The sequence below is a fragment of the Jaculus jaculus genome, chromosome 9 (assembly GCF_020740685.1).
Source record: "Jaculus jaculus isolate mJacJac1 chromosome 9, mJacJac1.mat.Y.cur, whole genome shotgun sequence".
Lineage (NCBI taxonomy): Eukaryota > Metazoa > Chordata > Mammalia > Rodentia > Dipodidae > Jaculus > Jaculus jaculus.
In genome coordinates, this window is record NC_059110.1 from 46,018,733 (window position 1) to 46,041,450 (window position 22,718).

The following is a 22,718-nucleotide window of genomic DNA, read 5'->3' on the forward strand; positions in this document are numbered from 1 at the left end:
AATTTATAGATTTGCATATATTGAGCCATCCCTGCATCTCTGGGATAAAGCCTACTTGGTCAGGGTGAATGATCTTTCTGATATATTTTTGTATTCTGTTTGCCAATATTTTGTTGAGAATTTTTGCATCTATGTTCATGAGGGAGATTGGTCTGTAATTGTCTTTTTTTGTCCTATCTTTGCCTCATTTTGGTATCAGGGTGATGCTGGCATTATAGAAGGAGTTTGGTTGAATTCCTTCCTTTTCTATTTCCTGGAGAAGCTTAAGAAGCAATGGTGTTAACTCTTCTTGAAAGGTCTGGTAAAATTCAGCAGTGAATCCATCTGGGCCTGGGCTTTTTTTAGTTGGGAGATTATTGATAACTGTTCGGATCTCCATGTTTGTTATAGGTCTATTTAAGTGATTAATCTCATCCTGATTTAATTTAGGTAGGTCATATAAATCAAGGAAATCATCCATTTCTTTCAGATTTTCATATTTGTGGAGTATATGCTTTTATAGTATGTCCCTATGATTTTTTGAATTTCTCTGGAATCCATTGTGATGTTACGTTTTTCATCTCTGATTTTATTAATTTGTTTCTCTTCTCTCTTTCTTTTGGTCAGATTTGCTAAGTGTTTATCAATCTTGTTTGTCCTTTCAAAGAACCAACTGTTTGTTTCATTAATTCATTGGATTATTTCTTTTTGTTTCTATTTCATTAATTTCTTCCCTAATCTTTATTATTTCTTCCTGTCTACTGATTTTTGGTTTGCCTTGTTCTTTTTCCAAGGCTTTAAGGTGAAGCATTAGGTCTTTTACTTGCGCCCTTTCTAATTTCTTAATATAGGCACTTCAGGATATAAATTTACCTCTACGACTGCCTTCATTGTGTCCCAGAGATTTGGGCATGTTGTATTCTCATTATCGTTTGACTCTATAATGTTTTTGGGGCTGGAGAGATGGCTTAGCGGTTAAGCACTTGCCTGTGAAGCCTAAGGACCCCGGTTCGAGGCTTGGTTCCCCAGGTCCCACGTTAGCCAGATGCACAAGGGGGCACACGCGTCTGGAGTTCGTTTGCAGTGGCTGGAAGCCCTGGTGCTCCCATTTTCTCTCTCTCCCTCTATCTGTGTTTCTCTCTGTCACTCTCAAATAAATAAATAAAAAATGCACAAAAAATATTTTAAAGTTTTCGATTTGCTTCTTGATTTCTTCATTGACCCATTCATCATTTAGTAGTTTATTGTTTAATTTCCATGATTTTGTGTATGCTTTTTACCCTTTCTTGCTACTGATTTGTAGTTTAATCAATTGTGGTCATTTTTTTTTGTTGCAAGGAATTATTTCAATATTCCTGAATTTGTTAAGATTTGCTTTGTGTCCTAATAGATAGTCTATTTTAGAGAATGTTCCATCTGCTGCTGAAAAGAATGTGTATTCTGAAGCATTTGGATGAAATGTCCTGTATATCTCTGTTAGGTCCATTCCTTCTATGACCTCATTTAGACCAGATGCCTCTCTGTTTGTTTTTTCCTGGGATGACCTGTCAATTGATGAGAGTGGGGTGTTAAAGTCACCCACCACCACTGTGTTTGGTGTTATCTGTGACCTTTGTTCTAATAATGTTTGTTTCATGATTTTGGGAGCCCCCATGTTAGGTGCATATATGTTTAGGATTGTAATGTCCTCCTGTTGGAGTGTGCCTTAATCAATATAATGTGACCTTCCTTATCTTTCTTGACCAATGTTGGACTGAAGTCTACCTTGTCAGATATTAAGATAGCAAACCCTGCTTTAGGCCCATTTGCTTGAAACACCACTTTCCAACCTTTCACCCTAAGATAATGTCTATTGTTTGTAGAAAGGTGAGTTTTTTGGAGACAACAAATTGTAGGATCCTGCTTTTTAATCCAGTCTGCAAACCTATGTCTTTTGGTTGGGGCATTGAGGCCGTTGTTATTAATAGATATTATTGAAAGGTGTGTTTGCCTTTTTTTTTTTTTGTGTGTGGTTCTGGTTCTACCTTTGCTTTCTTGTATTAACTGGTATTTGAGTATTGTATGATTTTTCCAGCTTCCTTATATGTGTGCTTTTCCTTTTCTTCAGCATGGAGGATTCTATCAAATATTTTCTGTAGAGCTGGTTTTGTCTTCAAATACTCCTTTAACCTGCTTTTGTTATGGAGTGTCGTTATATCTCCGTCTATTTGAATGGAAAACTTTGCAGGATAAAATAACCTTGGTTGACAGTTGTCTTTCAGAACTTGGAATATATCACTCCAAACCCTTCTGGCTTTTAAAGTTTGTGTTGAATAATCTGCTGTAATCCTGATCAGCCTGCTTTTGTAGGTAACTTGATTTTTCTCTCTAACTGCTTTCAATATTTTTTCTTGGTATGTGTGTTTGGTAGTTTGTTTATAATATGACGAGGAGAGGTTCTTTCCAGGTTTATTCTGGCTGGGTTTCTAAAGTCTTCCTGTATCTGCATTGGCACCTCTTTCCCAATTTGGGGGAAATTTTCTTCTATGATTGTGTTGAAGATGCCTGTTATGCCTTTGGAGTGGAATTCTTCTCCTTCTCCTATGCCCTGAATTCTTATATTTGATCTTTTCATAGTGTCCTGAATATCTTGAAATTCCTACTTATACTTTTCTATAAGTTTGTCTTTCTCTTTGTTGGACTGTATTAGATGTGCCACCTGGTCTTCTAGCTTAGATATTCTGTCCTCTCCTTCATCCATTCTACTGGTGAGATTTTTTACAGAGTATTTTATTTCATTAACTGTTTCTTCATTGCTAGTAATTCTAGCTGGTTTTTCTTTATTATTTCTATTTCCTTATTTATGTCTTGTATTGCCTTCTTTATTTCATGAAATCTGTGTCCTGCATCTTCTTTGATTCCTTTGATTTCCTCTTTGAGTTTCTCTATGACTCCTTTGATTTTTTCGCTGACTTCTTTGAACATATTTACAATCATTATTTTGAAGTCTTTCTTAGGCATTTCCTCTAACTCATTCTCACTGGAGGTCATTTTTGATGCATTAATACTGTTAGGTGGATTTATATTGTCTTGATTTTTAGTGTTTCTTGTGTTACAATGTATATATTTTTGCATCTTGGATTAAGTTAATGCTCGGATTTTCTAACTAGCCTGGTATTCTTAGCTGTATCATTGATTTGATGTTGCATATCTTCATGATAGGAGCTTAAGGTGTTAGGTGTGGCTCTTAAAGCTCTCAGAGTATCTACAAAGGTGTTCCTAGGGGTTGAGTTTCCCTGCTATGGGAGTATTCAAGTAGGTGAGTGGAATAAAATACAGGTAGATTCTAAAATTTAACTAAACACTGTACACATTCAATAAAAAACAGCACCAAATATTTATGCCAGAGTAGTTTTTATAACAACCAGATCCTCTAGCAACAAGGAGGTTATAGATTTCTGGTCTGTTGAGGGATCCAAGTCAGTTTATGTCCAAGTGAGACCCTTCCCTGGTGCAATCAATCCCAGTTAACTTTTTGGATGATTTTGGTCTCAGTCAAGTTGCTGGCTGGGTCATCAGGCTGCTATTCTGATTTCTGGAGCCGGGCACTGTATTTTCCTGTGGGACAAACCGAGCCTGGCAACTGTGGCCCTGGAGAACAGCATCCCTGCTGCTGGATCTGCCATTGCTGCTTCTGAAGTTGTCACTGCTGTTTCTGTCACCGTTGCTGCTAAAGCTGCCACTGCTGGGTCTGTTGCCTCTGCTGGGTTCACCACTGCTGCTGCCGCTGCTGCTGCTGCTTTAGCTGCCACTGCAGGATCCTCCACTGCTTCTGCTGGATCTTCGACTGCTGCCTCTGAAGCTGCTGCTGCTTGATCTGCCACTGCTGGTGCTACTGGATCTGCTGCTGCTGGTGCCAGAGCAGCTAATGTTGCTGTGGGACCCTGCTCCTGCTTGGGTCCTGCTGTTCGCTCAAGTTGGCGTGGCTGGGTCCCGGGACCACTGCTATGTTCGCTGGAGCTGGGCACTGGTGTTGGGGCAGCGGAGGGAGCCGCAGCTGCTCTGGTTCTCTCACTGTTCCACGTGACCTTCTACTTTGTGATCTGCTCCTCTGTTGCTCACCGCCACTCTACCTTCACGTTTCTTGAGTTGCGGAGAGCTCCGGTGTGAGTGGAAGCTCCCCTCACCTGGCTTTTCCTGTAGCTGGAGCCGAGGCTAGCGGCTTTCCAGTGCTCTGCTGTCACCGTGGTCGGCGGACATGCTGGGGCTGCTTTAGCTGGCCTGTGTGGCTCTGGATCTCTTCTACTTCTCCACTGATGTTTCGATTTCTTATACCCCTCACTTTTTAGTAAAAGTGTATATATTCCTGTGTTTTTTTTCGGTCTTTGCCCCCCCTAGGCTGCTTTGGTGTGGTACGTAAGCCGCTATCTTTTTTTTTTTTTGATTTTTCGAGGTAGGGTCTCACTCTGGTCCAGGCTAACCTGGAATTTACTCTGTAGTCTCAGGGTGGCCTTGAACTCACGGTGATCCTCCTACCTCTGCCTCCCGAGTGCTGGGATTAAAGGCGTGCGCCACCACGCCCGGCTTAAGCCGCTATTTTAACCAGAAGTCCTCTTCTTTTTTTTTAAATATGTAATCCTGTGTGTCAGTTCTTAGGATAAGTTTCTTTGTGATTCCATACAGAAAGTCTTAAAATGTTTTCTGTTGAAGTTTGAGAAAGTCAGGTCTTATATCAGGATCTTTAATCCATTTTGATTTTGTATTGGGTGACAGATATGAATCTAGTTTCATTTTTGTACATGTAGATATCTAATTTTCCAAGCATCATTTGTTAAAGAAGTCACCTTTTTTCCAGTGTATGTTTTTGACACCTTTGTTGCAAATTAGGGAGCTGTAACTGTGTGGTTTTGTTTCTGGGTACTGTACTCTCTTCTATTGATGTGCATGTCTGTTTTTGTGACAGTGCTATATAGTTTTTGTTACGATGGCATGGTAGTATTACTTGCAATCAGCTACTGTGTTACCTCCAGCATTGCTCTTTCTTCTTAGGATTGCTTCGACTACTCAGCATCTTTTTATTTCTTGTGAATTATAGTTTTTTTTCCTAGTTCTCTGAAGAATTCCATTGGAATTTTGATGAGGACTGTGTTGACTTTGTAGATCACTCTTGTAAATATATGCAGCTTCATAACATTAATTCTGCCATTCTATGAGCATGGAAGTTCTTTTCATCTTTTAGTGACCTTTCTAGTTTCTATCTTCAGTGCCTTAGAGTTTTCACTGTATATGTCTTTCATTACCTTCTTTCAGTTTATTGCTAGGTATTTTAAATATTTTTTTTTATTTATGAGAGAGGAGAGAGAATGAATGAATGAATCAATCAATCGTTGAATGAATATGAATGAATATGGATATGCTAAGACCTTTTGATACTGTAAAAAAAAAAAAAGCTCCATATGCATGTACCACTTTGTGTACATCTGGGTTTAGGTTGATACTAGGGAATCAAACCCAAGCCATCAGATGTTGCACACAGTACCGTTAACCACTGATATACCTCTCCAGCCCCATATTTTAGTATTTTTTCAAGTTTTTGTGCATGCAATTTTTTTCTCTGATTTCTGTCTGGACAGTTTTGTTATTGGTAAATATAATAAGTATTGATTTTGTATCATGTTAGTTTGCTAAAAATGCTTAACATGTTCAATAATCTTCTGGTAGAGTCTTTAAATCTTTTTTAAATATAGGTTTATGTCACCTGGACATAAAGGTACTTCTTTTTTTCCATTCTTTCTTTTCCTCATGTTGTGATAGAGTCTCATTGTGTAGCTATAACTGGTCTGGAATCAGCCTCTTGAAACTGGGTCACCCTCACATTGCTGCAGTCCTTTGGCTTCTGCCAACAAAGTGCTGCTATTACAGGCTGTGCTATCCTGCCTGGTGGCAGTGCTATATCAGGAGTGGCTGCTTCTCCCTCTCATCCGTTCTCCTTTGTTCTTCCTCCTCCTTCTCTGCCTCCTCCTTCCTTTCCTTCTTCTAGTGTTAAACGTGTTGTCATGTAGCCCAGTGTGACCTTGAACTTGCTGTATAGCCTTGAATCCATAATCCTACCTTAGCATCTTATGTGCTGAAATTGTTTATGTGAATAATTTCTCATTTATATCCCCCTAACAATACATTGCCTCTAGGAGGTTTCCATTCCCAAATTGCCACCAGCTGAGGACCTATCATTCTGAACACATAAGTTTATGGGGACACCTGAATCAAATTACCACAGTTGGTTACTGGTTTCTAAGGTTACATGATTTTGGGGGCACAAACAGAAAATTTATTAGCAATAAATCAGTGATAAGAAAGTACAAATGCAAACAGGAAGCTGTTTGTTCTGGGGTGTTCGTGTCTTTGGCTGTACTAACCAGATAACATACAAATAGAATACAGCTAAGTAGATAGGGAAGAGATTCAGTGTCATACTGTTTCCCTATAAAAGCCTTGTGCAATAGAAAATGTGTTTTAGAGTATCATCTGGGGTTGATTTCTTTCTTTCTTTTTTTTTTAAATGTTTTGTTTGTTTATTTTTATTTATTTGTTTGAGAGTGACAGAGAGAAGGAGGGAGGGAGGGAGAGAGGGCGGGAAAGAGAGAGGGAGAGAGAGAGCGCCCGTGAGCGTGTGCATGTGCATGCGCATGTGCGCCAGGGCTTCCAGCCACTGCAAACGAACTCCAGATGCGTGCACCCCCTTGTGCATCTGGCTAACATGGGTCCTGGGGAATCGAGCCTGGAACCGGGGACCTTAGGCTTCACAGGCAAGCGCTTAACCGCTAAGCCATCTCTCCAGCCCAAGGGGTTGATTTCTTTATTCAATTTCATTTGCTGCATCACTGTTTGTTCCCTCATATTGTAACTAACTTCTTTGATTAACAGTGTTAACATTCTTTTATTATGAATATTTAAGTGCTTCTTCATACCTTAATGTATTAACAGATTTTGTTACTACTTTTCAATACATGTTTAAATAATCTTATTTTTTTTTGTCAAACATAATTAAAACATGTATTAACTTTAGAAGGAATTTAGAATTAATTTTTTTAAAAAACACTTAGGTTTTGGTTATGAAATTGTATACTTTGTTCTGCATTAAAAGTTAAGTTGAAGATGGTGCATAATTTATAAAGTTTTATTTGTACTAAAATTTGAAAACAAAGCCCCATTTATGTGAACTGGCTTCATTCCAAATCGTGAATGGAGCAGTCTGAATTAATCTGTGGCACTGCCCTTGGTACTTGAACCTCACTTTCATTGGCCTTTTCTGTAGGTCGGCTTTCTTGTGGTAATAGTAAGCCCATCCTGTGGGGCTACTCTGTGAATTTCAGGATTTAATGTATGTAAAGTATTTTGAATAATACACCATCAGCATTGTGTGGTGGTTTGATTTAGGTGTCCCCCATAAACTTAGGTATTTTGAATGCTAGGTTCCCAGTTGATGGAGATTTTGAATTAACACCTAAAGGCAGTGTATTGTTGGGGGCGGGTTTATGGGTGTTATAGCCAGTTTCCCCAAGCCAGTGTTTGGCACACTCTCCTATTGCTATTGTCTACCTGATGTTGTCCAGGGGGTGATGTCCACCCTCTGCTCATGCCATTGTTTTCCCTGCCATCATGGAGCTTCCTCCTTGAGCCTGTAAGCCAAAATGAACCTCTTTTTTTCCCACAAGCTGCTCTTGATTGGGTGATTTTACTAGCAATGTGAACCTGACTGCGACAGATAGTCTTGCAATTTTTATTGTTGCTATGATTTAAAGTTGGAAAGTAAATCATTGACCATATACACATATTAAAGCCAGAGACAGGTTTGATGTTTACATTTTTTTTCATTTTATTTACCAAAGTCTGTGTGTGTGTGTGTGTGTGTGTGTGTGTGTGTAAATTAGATACTGACATATTTTGTTTTTAAACAACACATGTTGGTACCATCCTATCCTTCCTCCCTGCCTCTTTTCTGAAGAGGCCCTTCTTGTTGGGAATGCAGGTCAACCCAATGTGGATTGGGGGTCATGCATTATGGGGAAGGGGAGAGGGAATGACTCTGTGCAAAATGTCCCAGCTTGTGGCTCTAACAATCTTTCTGCCCCCTCTTCTGCAAAATTCCCTGAGCCATGCTGGGAGCATTTAAGTCTACTTCAGTGATGGGTACTCAGGAGATTTTGGATCTCTGGTTTGGTGGGTTTTAAGTGTCCTCAGTATCTTTCTCTATCCCCCTTGTGCTGATATCAGATTCACTGAGGAAGCAGATTTCTCTCTTATTTCCCCAATTCCTCTGTGATTTCAGCTGGGACTCCTATGTGCAAAAGAGAAGCAGATTCTCCAACAGAGAAGGAAGTCAGCACCAGATAAATGGGATAACCATTACTAATTTAGAGAGAATTAAAAGGGTGTAGACCCTCTTATAGTCTAAGGTTAGTGGGAGCTTGACAATGGAAAGCAGTCATTATCTGGATATGATTCTGACTTGCTTCCCAGTTCCAGATATGGTTTACTTTCCAGTGAGTGGATCTGTTAGCCAATCTAAGAGCAGTTGGTTACTTCCCGTGGCAGTGTGCCACTATTGCACTTGTGTGAGTGTCATGTCAGGTTGTTTGCTTCTAAGTTGCTTAGACTTTGAGTTGCTTGGACAGATGTTAGCCACTTTTCCCTGGAAGCTCATGAAATGCTTTCTACCACGAGACAGGCTAATTGGGGGACTGTCTCTCCGCTGGATTACAACCAGGTCTCTCTATGGTCTGTGATGACAGTTTATGGTGTCTTTGGCAGTAGGGTGTTACCATTAACCTCTGGTGGGTAATCAAGTGCTCTAACAGAAGTTTGTCTTGTTCATTTTGGGAGATCTAGTCGGTCTCTCTGATCAACAGCTCATTGTGGCTGTAGACCACATCCTGGTACAGGGAATTTTCTAAGCCATCCCCAAGGGAAAAGAAAAGACAGAGAAGAAAGAGAAACAGGAAAAATTTAAGGTTAGGCTTCATCTCAACCCCTCCAGGGCCTTTCGATTGAGGTGCTCCTCCTAAGGTCTTCGTGACCTTTTAGTCTGACTTCCAGGATATAGGATTCTGTGGTGCCAGTTCAGTTTGGGTTCAGTTTTATGTCTCCCCTGTCCTTGCCCTTCCCCCAAGCCCTGCCCTCCCTATTGCCTAAGTCTCTGAGATGCCATTCAGGTATGTCAGCAACTCAGGCTGATCTAGGTTAGGAACTATAGATAAGTGAGATCATGTGAAGATTGTCCATGATTGTGTGAGTTCACTTAGAATGATCTGCTCTAATTTCGACCATTTTTCTACAAATTTCAATGTGTCATTCTTACTGCTAAGTAGAATTCCATTATGTAGAGATACTACATCTTGGTTATCCATTCTTCTAATGATGGGCACTTGGGTTGATTCCAGTTTTTAGTATTTTGAATTGAGCAGCTACAAACATGGTTGAGCAAATATCTCTGAACTGAAATGGAGCTTTTAGGGTAAATGCCCAGTAAGGGAATAAGAGGGTCTGTTAACAACTCTATATTCATCCTTTTCAGGAGCCTCCGTATTGATTTCCATAGCAGTGTTCCTATTTCTCCACATCCTCACTAACATTTGTTTTTATTTGATTTTTTAATGTTTGCTCTTCTTACTGGGGTAAGGTGGAGTCTCATAGTTTTTAAAATTTGCATTTACCTAATGGTTATGGATGTTGAACATTTTCTTAAGTGTGTCTTAGCCACCAAAGTGTATTTTCTTAGTTGATTTTTGAGGTATGGCCTCAATTTATAGACAAGTCTGGCCTCCTAACTCTTGGTCCTAACTCTGCCTCTGTCTACCAAATAATAGTAGACATCTTGTTTCAAGTCTGGCAACAGTATCTTATTGTTTGGATAGTCGTCAGACTTCTTTTGCTTTTATTGGTTGTGTTTTACTTATTTATTTATTTGAGAGAGAGAGAGAAAGATTGTACATCTGTTTTTATGTGGTTATTAGGCAATTGAACTCTATCTGGCAGGCTTTCGAAGTAAGTGCCTTTAAGTGTTGACTCTTCTTCCCAGCTGGTTGTATGTTCAAAGGCCAGGATACTTTACAAAGTAAACATTTTTAACATTAGGAATGATTCCTGGAGTAAACTCATTTAAGAAATAATTTGAGTTTATTTTATTTATTTATTTATTTTTTTGAGGTAGGTTCTCATTCTAGCCTAGGCTGACCAGGAACTCACTCTGTAGTCCCAGGCTGGTCCCAAACTCACAGTGATCCTCTTATCTCTGTGAATTTTTAATTAGTAGTAAACTCCTTAGATAATATGAATATTGTCAGAATATATTGTAATAACAAATTGCTTGGAAGCTAGGTGTGGTGATGCACACCTTTAATCCCAGCACTTGGGAGGCAGACGTTAAAGGATCGCTGTGAGTTAGAGGCCACCCTGAGACTACAGAGTGAATTCCAGGTCAGCCTGAACTGGAGTTGAGACCCTACCTCGAAAAACAAAAACAAACAAAAAAAATTGCTTGGATGCCAGATGTGGTGCACACACCTTTAATCCAAGCACTTGGGAGGTAGAGATAGGTGGATCACTGTGAGTTCAAGACCACCCTGAGACTATATAGTGATTTCCAGGTCAGCCTGAGCTAGAGTAAGACCCTTCTTTGAAAAAAAAAATACAAAAGAAAGAAAAGGAAAATGTTTGGTATGAAAAAAGGCCAAAAGGTGTCTGTCTGTAGTGTTTAACCTGTATATGACAGAAATGAACTTTAATTTTCTTTAAATGGGAAAGTCTTTACTTCAGATCCTTATTGCTCATAGAAGAAGGCCAAACATGTTTGATCCTCACACCAGTAGTTTAGATTATTTATCAGTTCTTTACTTTGTGGTCTTTAAGTATGCTCAGAAATTATTTGTTCAGTTTATTTATTTATTAAGCATTTATTCATGAGAGAGAGAATGAGTGAGAGAGTGAGAGGAAGAGAGAGAGAATATGAGAATGGGCTTCCTACTGCTACAGACAACCTCTGGATACATACACTGTTTTGTACATCTGCTTTTCAAGAGTAATGGGGAATAAAACCCAGGCTTTGCAAGCAAACATTTAACTGCTGGGCCATCTCTCCACCTTTATTTTTTCAGTTTATACTATAGCACATGTAAATATGATTTTAAAATTCATTTAGGAAATTTCTACCTATATTATTGCCATCACATCTGTTACCACCAACACATCTATTTGTTACTTTACCCGTCAAGCCAGAGATGTTGCATACTTTCTTGGGAATTTGCGATGTATGAAGTTTTTGGACCTGTTGAAAATTTAACACATTTATATTCGGTTTGACATTGCATGCTATAGCTAAATATATTGTAGTTAATTGCAATGGCAGTTTATATCTGTCTACTAATAAACAGTAGTGCTGAAAAGAGAACCCCATAGGTCAGCTTTAAGTCAGGTACTAGACTCATTCTGACTTTTAGTGTAATAAAAATTTTTACTTCAAACATTTGAGGGCTGGAAAAATGGCTTAGTGGTTGAGATGTTTGTCTGCAAAAGCAAAGGATGCAGGTTCAATTACCCACATGATGCCAGGTGCACAGGGTGGTTCATGCATCTGGAATTCACTTTTAGTGGTTGGAGGCTCTGGCATGCCCATTCTCTATCTGCCTCTCTCTCTCTCAAATAAATAAAAATAAATATTAAAAATCATTTTGATTAAAAATCATTTTGAAAGAGAAGTTTTGATTATGTGTTAGAAGACATGGCGAGAATGCTCAGAGGTAAGAGTGCTGGCTATGCAAGTGCAATCATGAGGACTGCTTTCACTCCCGAGTACCCACAAAAAAGCCTGTTAGAGTTGTACATGCCTGTATTCCCAGTGTGGAGGGGCAGAGACAGGAGAATTGCTGGGACTCCCTGCTCAGCCATCCTAACTAGAAGATCCATGAGCTTTCAGCTTCAGTGAGAAACTCTGTCTCAGGGAAATAGGGCAAAACAGAGATGGAAGGCCCTGACATCATCCGCTGGACTTCACATGCATACCCCCCACATATACTAAAAGCACACCAAAAGAAGAAAGACAAAATAAATTTTATAGGGTAGAAAATTGAGGATAAGTTTTGCCTTTTTTCTTTTTATACTTTCAGTTTTTTTTTTTTTTTTTTTTTGGAGGTTGGGTCTCACTCCAGTCCAGGCTGACCTGGAATTTACTGTATACTCTCAGGGTGACCTTGAACTCATAGTGATCCTCATACTTTTGCCTCCCCAGTGCTGGGATTAAAGGATCGCATCACCATGCCCAGCTCTTAGGTATGTTTTTTTCTTTGCTAGAGGTTTGAGCCCAGGGTCTTGCACATGCTAAGAAAGTGCAGTACTGCTGAGCTTCACTTCCAGCCCAAGACTGTATGCTTTTCTAATATGCTTTGTGAACTGGGAAGAAAGGCAAATATGTTAGCATTGAGGGACGACAATGGATTGGTCATTTATGCATTATTTATTTAAGGAGATTAAGATAGTAAGGAGATAATAGAGTTGTAAGGTAAAGGGAAGCTCTTAAACTGACAGTATCAAAGAGTTATAGGAGAAATTTTTCTGAATGGGAATGGTTAAATGGATTAGAGTAGAAATTGATTGATTATATTTTTGGATTACCTGTTCTTGAATAGGTAGTTGGTAGGTAGAAATCATTTGTTTTCAATTTTCTCATTAAAGTTACTTAAAACGATGGAAACTGAAATTTTAATGATGGCAAAGTGAGAGTCACTTCCTTAGCTCAATGAGTTCTTATAGTGATGCTGGGAGTGAATGTCATAACTGAGGAGAAAGAATTCTGTCTGCTTAGAACTTATATTGTGCTTAATGAGTTTGCTGATAAGACAATTAGCTATATATAGATAATGATCTGCAAAATCATTTGGTGCAAATGGTAGGACCAGAAAGTTAGCTTTGCGAGCAAGCGAGTGAGGGCAAGAGAGAGAGAGAGAGAGAGAGAGAGACAGAAGAGACTAGTTGAAAAATATTTAAAGGAAGAGAAAAACTTATCAACCAGTAGAATGAGTCTTTATAGATATATAGTTTTTATACATACATTACATATATCTATGTATATCAAAAGGTATGTGTTTTTGTGTGTTCTATGTAAAATCTCTCTTCTGCGTTATCTAAGTTTATGTACTTTTCTACTAGATAAGATAGCTGCTTCCATGTATACTTGTATCAACCCCATATTCACCCTTAACAACGTTTAGTGTTTTCATTGCAGTACATTGAAAATTCCAAATTAGAGCTTTGTTTTATATTGCTTTTTTTATTAAAAAAATAACATGTTTGGACTTTTCTAAAAGAGTAAAACTTTAACCTCTTCAAGACTTTTAAAGACAATTTACATTGTATGATGTGAAATCTCAAATTGTTTTGAACACATTTGTTGTTTTATGGTGGTGTACTCTCTGTTCTTAGACAAAGATGACACAGCACAGCAGGAAGCCTGGCTTTGGAGTCGTTTTTATGTTGCACAAAACAGTGGGGGTCTACCTTATACTGGGATAGTGTTTCAGGTAATGGAGACATATGAGGGCAAATATTCCATTTCACTTTACAGTGCTGTGGGTAGCCAGGAGAAAGGCCTGTAACCCAATCTCTGTTCTATAAAGTATCACTAAGGAAGGTCATCAGCGTGGAGAGAAATCATCTGAGGGTTTTTTTTTTTTTGATATTTATTTGAGAGGAGAGGGGGAGAGAGAGGAAGATAGAGAAAGAGAGAGAGAGAGAATATGGGCATGCCAGGACGTCCGGCCACTGCAAATAATCTCCAAACACTTGAACCACCTTGTGCATCTGGCTAATGTGGTCCTGGGGTATCAAACCTGGTTCCTTTGGCTCACAGGCAAACGCCTCAACCACTAAGCCATCTCCCCAGCCCTCTCCGGACTTTTGAACTGAGTGGTAAGCGGGAAGCCATGCAAAGCTCTGGAGAAAGACATGGTGGGTGTACTGTACAAAATTTCCAGATGTAGGCTTTTATTTCAGGATTTTATTCACCAAAGAACTATGGGCACTTGCTAAGAAAGTGTACAGCAAGAAAGGTGTCCAGACGTTCAGGCAGCATTATAGCTGCTTCTCCTGTTACCTGGTTATTTGTGTGTCCATCTGCATTATTGTTTAATTTTTCTCACCCTTTTGGACACACAATACTTCCATTTTGTCTTTTGAGTCTATGTTCTACACATTGCAGTGACTCAGCAAATACTTTCATATACATGAAGGTACACTGTTCTGTTGGGATATTTAGTTCTCATTTGAAAGTCTTGGAAAACAAAAGTACTGAGTTTGCTGGCAAATCAAAATAGATCTCCAAGCTCCTATTCAGAGTGCATACTCCTTGGAATTACATTAACAAAATCACTTAGAGCAATCCTTCTAAGAGTTTACTAAATGCCTGCATGTTCTGTCAATTGTATTACAGAGTTACAAATTTTGTCAAGGAAAATTACAATTGATTTTCGATCAGTTGGATCCTGGGCAACCTAAGGAGGTAAGTTTAAAGGATGACTGTCAAATGCTATGCATTATAATGTATGGGACTGCAGTCAGCAGTAGCTGCACTGTTTTTCTGGATGTAGGCCTTCACTGTTGCGGGGCTGTCCCAAGCTGATATTCCAGGTACACATTTAAGTCTGAAATGAACATTGATAGAACAAGGGACATTTCTTTAGAGAAGTTTTGTGGTCAGAAGATTTTTTGTGCCAATTTTTCCCTCTTCCATTTTGAAAGGGATGAAGTTGAAGTTTTGTACAGTTGTCCTCAAATATTTCTTCCTCTGTTGCTTGTGTATAGTATCGTAGTTGGTTGTTTCTTAGGAAAAGCAATGCTGTTTCAATTTTGAGAAAATTTGAGCACGTACTTAATGATTATTTTATAGGTAATATATTCTTACCAGGTATAACATGTTTTGAAGCACGTATACATTGAACAGTGACTAAGTTGAGCCAGCTAATGTGTATACTACCACACATGCTTACCATACTTTGTTTGGCATATGAATAGCTACAATTTCTCTTGATAAATTTTCAGGACTGTAGTAAACTGTTTCACAGTCATCATGGTGTAAAATGGATGTCTTGAACTTTTGTCTTGTTTATAAAATGTTTCATTTGACCAACATCTCTCCAACTTGTCCACATAAAACTTTGAAAACTTGAGCCAGGCATGATGTTGCATGCCTTTAATCCCAGCACTCAGGAGGCAGAGGTAGGAGGATCATTGTAAGTTTGAGGCCACCCTGAGACTATACAGTGAATTCCAGGTCAGCATGGACAAATGTGAAACCCTACCTCAAGGGAAAACAACAACAACAACAACAAAAACAAAACAAAACAAAACAAAACTTTGAAAACTTATTAGAAAAAAATTGTTTTCAAGAAGCAATTATATCAAAGTTGTCTATATTTTAAGATACTTTACCAAGTTACTGTTTGTGATGTCTTATTTCATTTGAAAACCATCTGAAATAGAAACAGCAATAGGATGTTTGAATTTTCTTTTTTTGAACAAATGAAGATTTTTTTTCTAAAAACTGCATTTTATTGTATATTGTATTTATTTATTTGTAAGCAAAGAGAAATAAAGGAAAGAGAGACAGAGAGAACGGATGGATCAGGACCTCCTGCCATTGCACATGAACTCTACATGCATGCACCACTTTGTTCATCTGCCTTTTACATGGATATTGAGAAATTGAACCAGGATTTTTAGACTTTGCAGGCAAGTGCCTTAATGGCTGAGTCATCTCTCCTGCCCTCCCATTTACTCTTTAAGTTTTGAAATAAATTACTTTGCACATTTGTTTGTTTTCACCTGCATTCTCTTAGTCTTTTTCATTGTTGTGCTTTCTTGGTTCTTAGTCACTAACATATTCAAGGTAGAGATAAAACATGACTTTTATGTGATAAAATTTTATGGTATTTAGTTTAAATGGACTAATTGGTAATATGTACTTATCAGTAATCTATACTTGCCTTCAGCAAGTAGGAAATTGCTAGTGGGATTTTGTCCTAAAAGTTAAATGTAAAGGAGAAATAACAGTACTATAAATTCCAAGTTTTGAAATTCTCTTCGTATTCTTCCAGTACCTGTTACAGAGATATGTTTAGCACTTTTTCCATGACTACATAGCTATTTTCAAATATCCATGTCATTTCTTTTTACCCCTGCTCTAAAAGAACTGAGTCTGTGATTTCTAAGGTCTTAGCTGTTCACTTGATGCCTCACCTTTCTCACTGGGCAGAGACTAGCTTTAGATTAGCAACTTGGGTTTGCTATGTTGTTTATCCATAGTTGGGGGAGTAGCTTTGTTGCAAAGAAAGGGAGCTATTCTCCAGGTGTCGTGGGGCCATACTGTTTTCAGTGAATTCTGAGTGAATTTTAAGGAGTGTAGTTAGCAGGTAAACTTTCTGTGGAAATAGAGATAATCAGTTTTGGATTTCACTGCGGGATTATTTATTTTTTCCTATCTCAATAGTTAGAAAGATACTATCTCTAACAAAAGTTAAAATGTTCAAGATAACTGTTCTGTGAGAATTGTTCATATATTCTGGAATGGGAATGCTTAACCAGGGGCAAGTGTAGGCAGTGTTTGAAAATTAAAACCTTCAGACTGCAGCAGCACCCATGGGTCTACTGTAGTGGGGAAAGTATAAAGGACAAGGCCATTGGGAAACGTTGCCGTGGTGATTCTTACTCAGTCATCATCCTGTTTCTCTTAGCTGTGACACCTATAATTGTCACAGCTAAAGTAATCTAGTACATTTATACAAATCAACCTGTTTGTTTCTGATTTTGGCACTTAGTTTAAAAATGTGTTCATAAGAATTATTTTGGAAAAGTTATTCTATAAAATCTCATTCTCATAATGCCTCATTAAAACAGTTATTCATGCTTTACCTTTCAATAGTCTGATATTGTTTTGGAGAATTGAAATGAGTCCTGGTGGCTGAGTTGGTAACATGTTGATTTTAAAATTCATAGGTTCGCTATGAAGCTTTGCAAGCTCTATGTTCTGCTCCTCCATCTGATATTCTGAACTGGGAGAACTGGACAGCTCTCTGTGAGAAACTGACCCTGTCTCTTTCAGATCCCGATCCTGTGTTTAATGTGAGGACACGTTACAGAGGTGTTAGAATTAATCCTGCATTTCAACCATGCTAGTTCCAAATAGAGTATGACAGTTCTCTGTAACAGCTCAGTTTCAGATTTTACATTGTCATAACTTTCTTCAGGAATTGTTATGGAATGATTTGGTTCAAAGCATGGTACATTTTGGTGTATCTTCTTAAGGAGCAGCCAAGTGGTTTTGTTATTATTTCCAAGTTAAAGTGAGCATTTAAGAGTTCATGATGTTTGAAAATTTGAACTTAAAACAATTTTACGGTTAATTCTAAGGATTCAAATAATTTACTTCCTAGATTCTAGTGTTTATTTAAATATTATCTAACTTCTTATAAAGAAAAGTTAGAAGGATGTTAAACTAACAGTTTAGAATATAATTTGAGATGTTATATGAATTAAATATAGAAAAAATCCATGCCATTATAAAATTATGGGGTGAGAGATGTGATCAATTTATGGAAAGATTGGCATGTCTATAACTTTATAGGTTAGTTTTCACTTTTTAAAAATTTTATTTTAGCTGGGTATGGTGGTGCACACCTTTAATCCCAGCACTTGGGAGGCAGAGGTAGGAGGATTGCCATAAGTTGGAGGCCACCCTGAGACTACATAGGGAATTCCAGGTTAGCCTGGGCTAGAGTAAGATCCTACCTTGAAAAACCAAAGAACAGTAGTTTAAAAATATTATTTATTTATTTATTTGTAAGGAGATAAACAGAGTGAAGAGAGAGAGAGAGAGAGAGAGAGAGAGAGAGAGAGAGAGAGAAAATGAGAATGGGTGCACCAAGGCTCCTTTCCATTGCAAGTGTGCTCCTGATACCTGTGCCAGTTTGTGTATCTGGCTTCATGTGGGTACTGTGGAATGGACTCGGGTCATTGGGCTTTGCAAGCCAGTGCCTTTACCTGCTGAGCCATGTCTCCAGACCCCGATTTTCATTTTTTATATGATAAAATTAAGGTTATTTTAAATAATTTTCATAATTCTACTAATCATGTGAATGAAAGATTGCTGGCTCTGTCAAGCATCACATTTTAATACAAGTTGAATTCTGTGTGTCTGGCCTTAGGCATGCCTGGCAAGTACACTGTCACTGAACCCCAGTTCTCAGCCTTCTGCTGGGTTGTTTTTAATGACAAAGTCTTTTTGTTCTTAATTGACACATTGGTAAGGAGAACTTTGGCTTTTTAGCTGATATCGTGTTCTGTATAAACTTGAAGGTAGTAGTATAAATGACATGTGTAAAACAAATATGCATATAGTATATACAATTTGAATAATTTCTAGTTAGATGCTGAGAACATACTTTGAACCAGTTAGATGATGGGAACATACTTTGAACCAGACAGAAAATACTTTGCCCTTTGGGAATGTGTACTTAAGAGGAACACACAGTTACAGACAAGTCTGAGCATCGAAGAACGCTCTGTCAGTGGAGATAGACTTATGCTGGGGGACAGAAATGTTTTGGGGACCACTTTTCTTACTCTTATCAAATGAAATATGTTTACTCAGTAACCTGGATGCAATTCAAAATTACTAATACCAGAGGGTATTCTAGATTTCTATAAAAACCTTGGTACAAGGACTTTAAGGGAGGAAGAGATATTTCAGAATACCTTAAACATTTCAAGGCTAAGAAGAAATGCAGTTGAGACTTCACCATTATTTTTTCCCCTTAACAAAAGAGAACCGTATCAAAATAGATTTTATTTATTTTAGGAGTTATAATTTTATAAACATGGTAAATTTCTTGATGCCCCATTATGAGCTACTGTGTCCAATTATTCTAGCTAACTGTGCAGCAAGTCTTAGTTTGATTACTTAAAGTTAGTAAGTTCACAGTGCTCATCAAGGGAAAGTGGTAACAGGATCAATCATTTTTTAGTAGGAAACAAGCCTAGCATGTTTTTCATCTGTGTTGCATCCGTCTTGCTAGATTAGTTCTTCTTCCTCTGTTCTGTGGAAATGTCACATGTAACTGAGTGAAGCTATTGTGGCTGAAAAGAGACATATACTTGTCTATTGTTACAACTAAAAATATTAGACTTCCTCAAGTATTTCATAGCCTTTGTTCAATAGGAATGTCTTGGAACTTATCAGAAGATTCCTTTAATCTTTTGGAGCATATTATCCTAGGTGATATAAACAAGGCTACTGTTGTTTTTTTTTTTTCCTATGTATTAGAAAATTTGAGGCAGTATTGTTTTCATTTAATGGGAACTTGTATTAATCTATTCACTTTGCTTATGTAAGTATAAATGAAGTGATCATAACAGTTTCTATTTTAAGTATCTGCTAGCCACATTAACTACATTTGGTTGTCATTTCATTTACTTGTGATAGTTTCTACTTTGAGTTTTCTTTTAATATTTTTTTTGTTTATTATTTATTTGAGAGTGACAGACAGAGAGAGAAACAGGCAGAGAGAAAGAGAGAATGGACATGGCAGGGCTTCCAGCCACTGCAAACGAACTCCAGATGTGTGAGCCCCCTTGTGCATCTGGCTAATGTGGGTCCTGGGGAATCAAGCCTTGAACTGGGGTCCTTAGTCTTCACAGGCAAGTGCTTAACCGCTAAGCTATCTCTCCAGCCCTCTACTTTGAGTTTTAATACAATTGAATTAAAAATATTGTATATTTTTTCTAGAGAGTAGCCACAATTGCTGTAAATAATCCTAAATGTCCAATTTCTAAAATTAAATTTAAAGAAGCAAACCTTGGTGGCTGTAGAGATGGCTTAGTTGATAAAAGTCCTTTTTCGAAGCATGAGGACCTGAGATTAGATGTCCAGAACCTATGTAAAATCTGTGTATTGCAGCATATACCTGTAAGCCTGGTGCTGGGGAGACAGAGAGAGGAGAATATCAGGCTTGCTGGTTTGCTAGGCTAGCAGAATTGCTGATTTCTAAGTTCAGTGAGAGACCCTGTCTTAAAAAATAATGTGAGAGTGATTGAGGAAGGAAGCTGATGTTGACTTCTGGCCTCCCCATGTACCTGTACACACACTTTTGCCCACCCACCTATGAACATGAATTCACAAACTCTCACACATTATATACACACATGTAAAAAAAAAAAAAAAAAGGAAATTTGGGAATGTGTGATCTTTTAAAACTTAATGATGCCTACTTTGTTCTATAGTCGGGTGACACCTTTATATAAAGGTCTTAGGATCTCAGATGCAGATGCAGATCTTCTGTCTCATATCCATAGGGCACATTTCCACCTTTTCTCCTCCCACCTTCCAGTGTCACTACTTATTGTTACCAGATCTTTCCACAGGGGTTTAGTATAATTATCATCTGTTTCACTTTTTGTTGATAAAGAATGTTTTCTTTATTTAGACATATCTTTAGTCTTATTTCCGAGGAGTTTATTTGAGTTATTTCCTGATATTTTAGTATGTAGAAATGTTCTTGTATACATCTCAGATGCAAATCTTCATCTCCACAGGACCGGATTTTAAAATTCTATGCACAGACATTTACACTTTCACCATTACATATGACCAAGGAAATTTATATAAGCTTGGGTATGTTCATTAAATCGTTTAAAATATTTTTTATGTACTTAAGAAAATGAACAAGAAATTACTTTTTTTCCAAAAGCACTACACATGGATGATATAAAAGCTGTATATTTTTGGTTTTTGTTTTCAGCTAAATATTTGGAGTTACACTTTCTTTCTAGAGAAAATCATATCCCTACTCTGTCAACGGGAGTAGACATAACTAATCCCAATGTGATCCGCTTACTTAAAAAGGTATTGTTTATTATAATATGCTTTAGAATATTTAAGAATTCTGATATTTGGGGAATATTTAAGAATCATAATACTTAAAGAATATTTAAGAATTCTTATATTTTGACAGCTATCATACACTGCCTTATAGGTTCGTCTTCTGAATGACTATCAGAAAGAGGTCTCATCTTTCTGGATTCGTCACTCAGAAAAGTAAGTCCCCTAACTTAATGAATATACACATAGGGATGTTATTATAGCAGACATTTCAAAGACGGGGGGATGAAATATAGGTCTGGAAGGGATTAACATAGTTCTTTTTTGGGTGGAGGGAGAGCGTTGAGGTAGGGTCTCACTCTAGTCCAGGCTGACCTGAAATTTACTATGTAGTCCCAGGTGGCCTGGAACTCCTTGTGATCCTCTTACCTCTGCCTCCCTCCCAAGTGCTGGGATTAAAGGTGTGTGCTACCACGCTTTGCTAACACAGTTTTTAAAAAGATTTTTCTTGTTAATTTTGTTCTTAGCTGTGCAAATGGCTCCACCCAATGCTATTTTATGTCACACACAAGGTGAAAATGGGATGTCATAGTCAGGTTCTTAGCAGTGTTTAGTACTTTAGGCAAATTTTCCAAAATGTTCTTTTACCGTTTTTTTCCAACTCCAAGTTGTAAGAGCTTCTGTGTCTACACTAAAAAGCTACATTTGGAGAATGATGTAGTTACCATCTCATTGCTGAGACAAACATATGGCTAAAAACAGCTTATGGGCTGAAAGGATTTATTACTTTAGGCTTACAGATTCCAGAAGGAGCCCCACCATGGCAGAACAAGCTGCCACACTTCAGCATACATTCAGCAGAGAGAGAAAACTACCAGTACCAGCCAGTACAAATAGAGCTCAAACTGGCTTTCAACACACCTAGTAGGACTGGACTCAAGACCTGTCCCCAGTGGCATACCTACTCCAACAAGACTCAGCAGCATGATTCTGCTAAAGACTAAGTAGGAACCTTAGGAAAATTAATCAAAAATAACTGAATCTACTACACTTTAACCACAGTGAGTTAGTATTAAAATAGGAAAAACATAAACTTTTATTGTTTGTTGTCTCTCTCTGTCTCTCTGTGTGTGTGTGTGTTCACATGTGCATTTATGAAGGCCAGGGTTAACATTGGGTGTCTTTTCAGTTGCTTTCTTTCTTATTTTTTGAGACAGGGTCTCAGCCAGTCTGGAGTTCAAACCTACAGCTAGTCTAGCTGGCCAGCTAACTTCAAGCATCCTCCTGTCTGTTTCTCCAGCTCTGGGATTACAAACATATGCTGCCATACCCAGACTTTACATGGGCACTGAGCATCTGAATTTAGGTCCTCAGGCTTTCTTGGAAATCACTTTACTTGGCATCTTTTCAGCTTAACCCAAGCTTTTTAAAACAAAACAAATGAAAATGTGAATCATGTGTCTGATATTTGCTGAAATATAAAAATATTCCTAAAGATTATAGTCTTTGTTATCATTCCATAAGTATAAAGGACACCACCAGTACAGTGTGTAACCCCGAACTAACTTCTTCTATTCCAAATTTTAGATATATGGAAGAAATTGTGGAGAGTACCTTGTCCTTGTTGTCAGTTAAACATGATCAAAGCCATGTAATCTCACAAAAGATTCTGGATCCAATCTACTTTTTTGCATTAGTTGATACTAAGGCTGTATGGTTCAAAAAGTGGATGGTAAGGAAACTATTTTTTGCGGCATCATTTGAAGTCAGGGTTTCAGTGCTTAGTGTGTGCTAAGAGTTTTAGTTGCCTTTTGTACATTCAAATTCAATCTTATAAAAG

At 37.9% G+C, this 22,718-nt stretch overlaps 1 protein-coding gene across 5 annotated transcripts in view; it reads left to right on the plus strand.

Annotated features, from left to right (window-relative positions):
• Window positions 1–22,718, plus strand: part of Tbc1d32 (TBC1 domain family member 32) — a 241,396-nt gene that overhangs the window by 29,130 nt on the left and 189,548 nt on the right. For 4 of the 5 annotated variants that reach the window (XM_045159402.1, XM_004651239.2, XM_045159400.1 and 1 more), the window contains 6 exons: window positions 14,438–14,506; window positions 16,999–17,124; window positions 20,593–20,671; window positions 20,799–20,902; window positions 21,033–21,094; window positions 22,466–22,610. In XM_045159402.1, the coding sequence (XP_045015337.1) occupies window positions 14,438–14,506; window positions 16,999–17,124; window positions 20,593–20,671; window positions 20,799–20,902; window positions 21,033–21,094; window positions 22,466–22,610 (585 nt within the window). The remainder of the gene's footprint in view (window positions 1–14,437; window positions 14,507–16,998; window positions 17,125–20,592; window positions 20,672–20,798; window positions 20,903–21,032; window positions 21,095–22,465; window positions 22,611–22,718) is intronic. The other variant, XM_045159398.1, reaches the window with a different exon arrangement.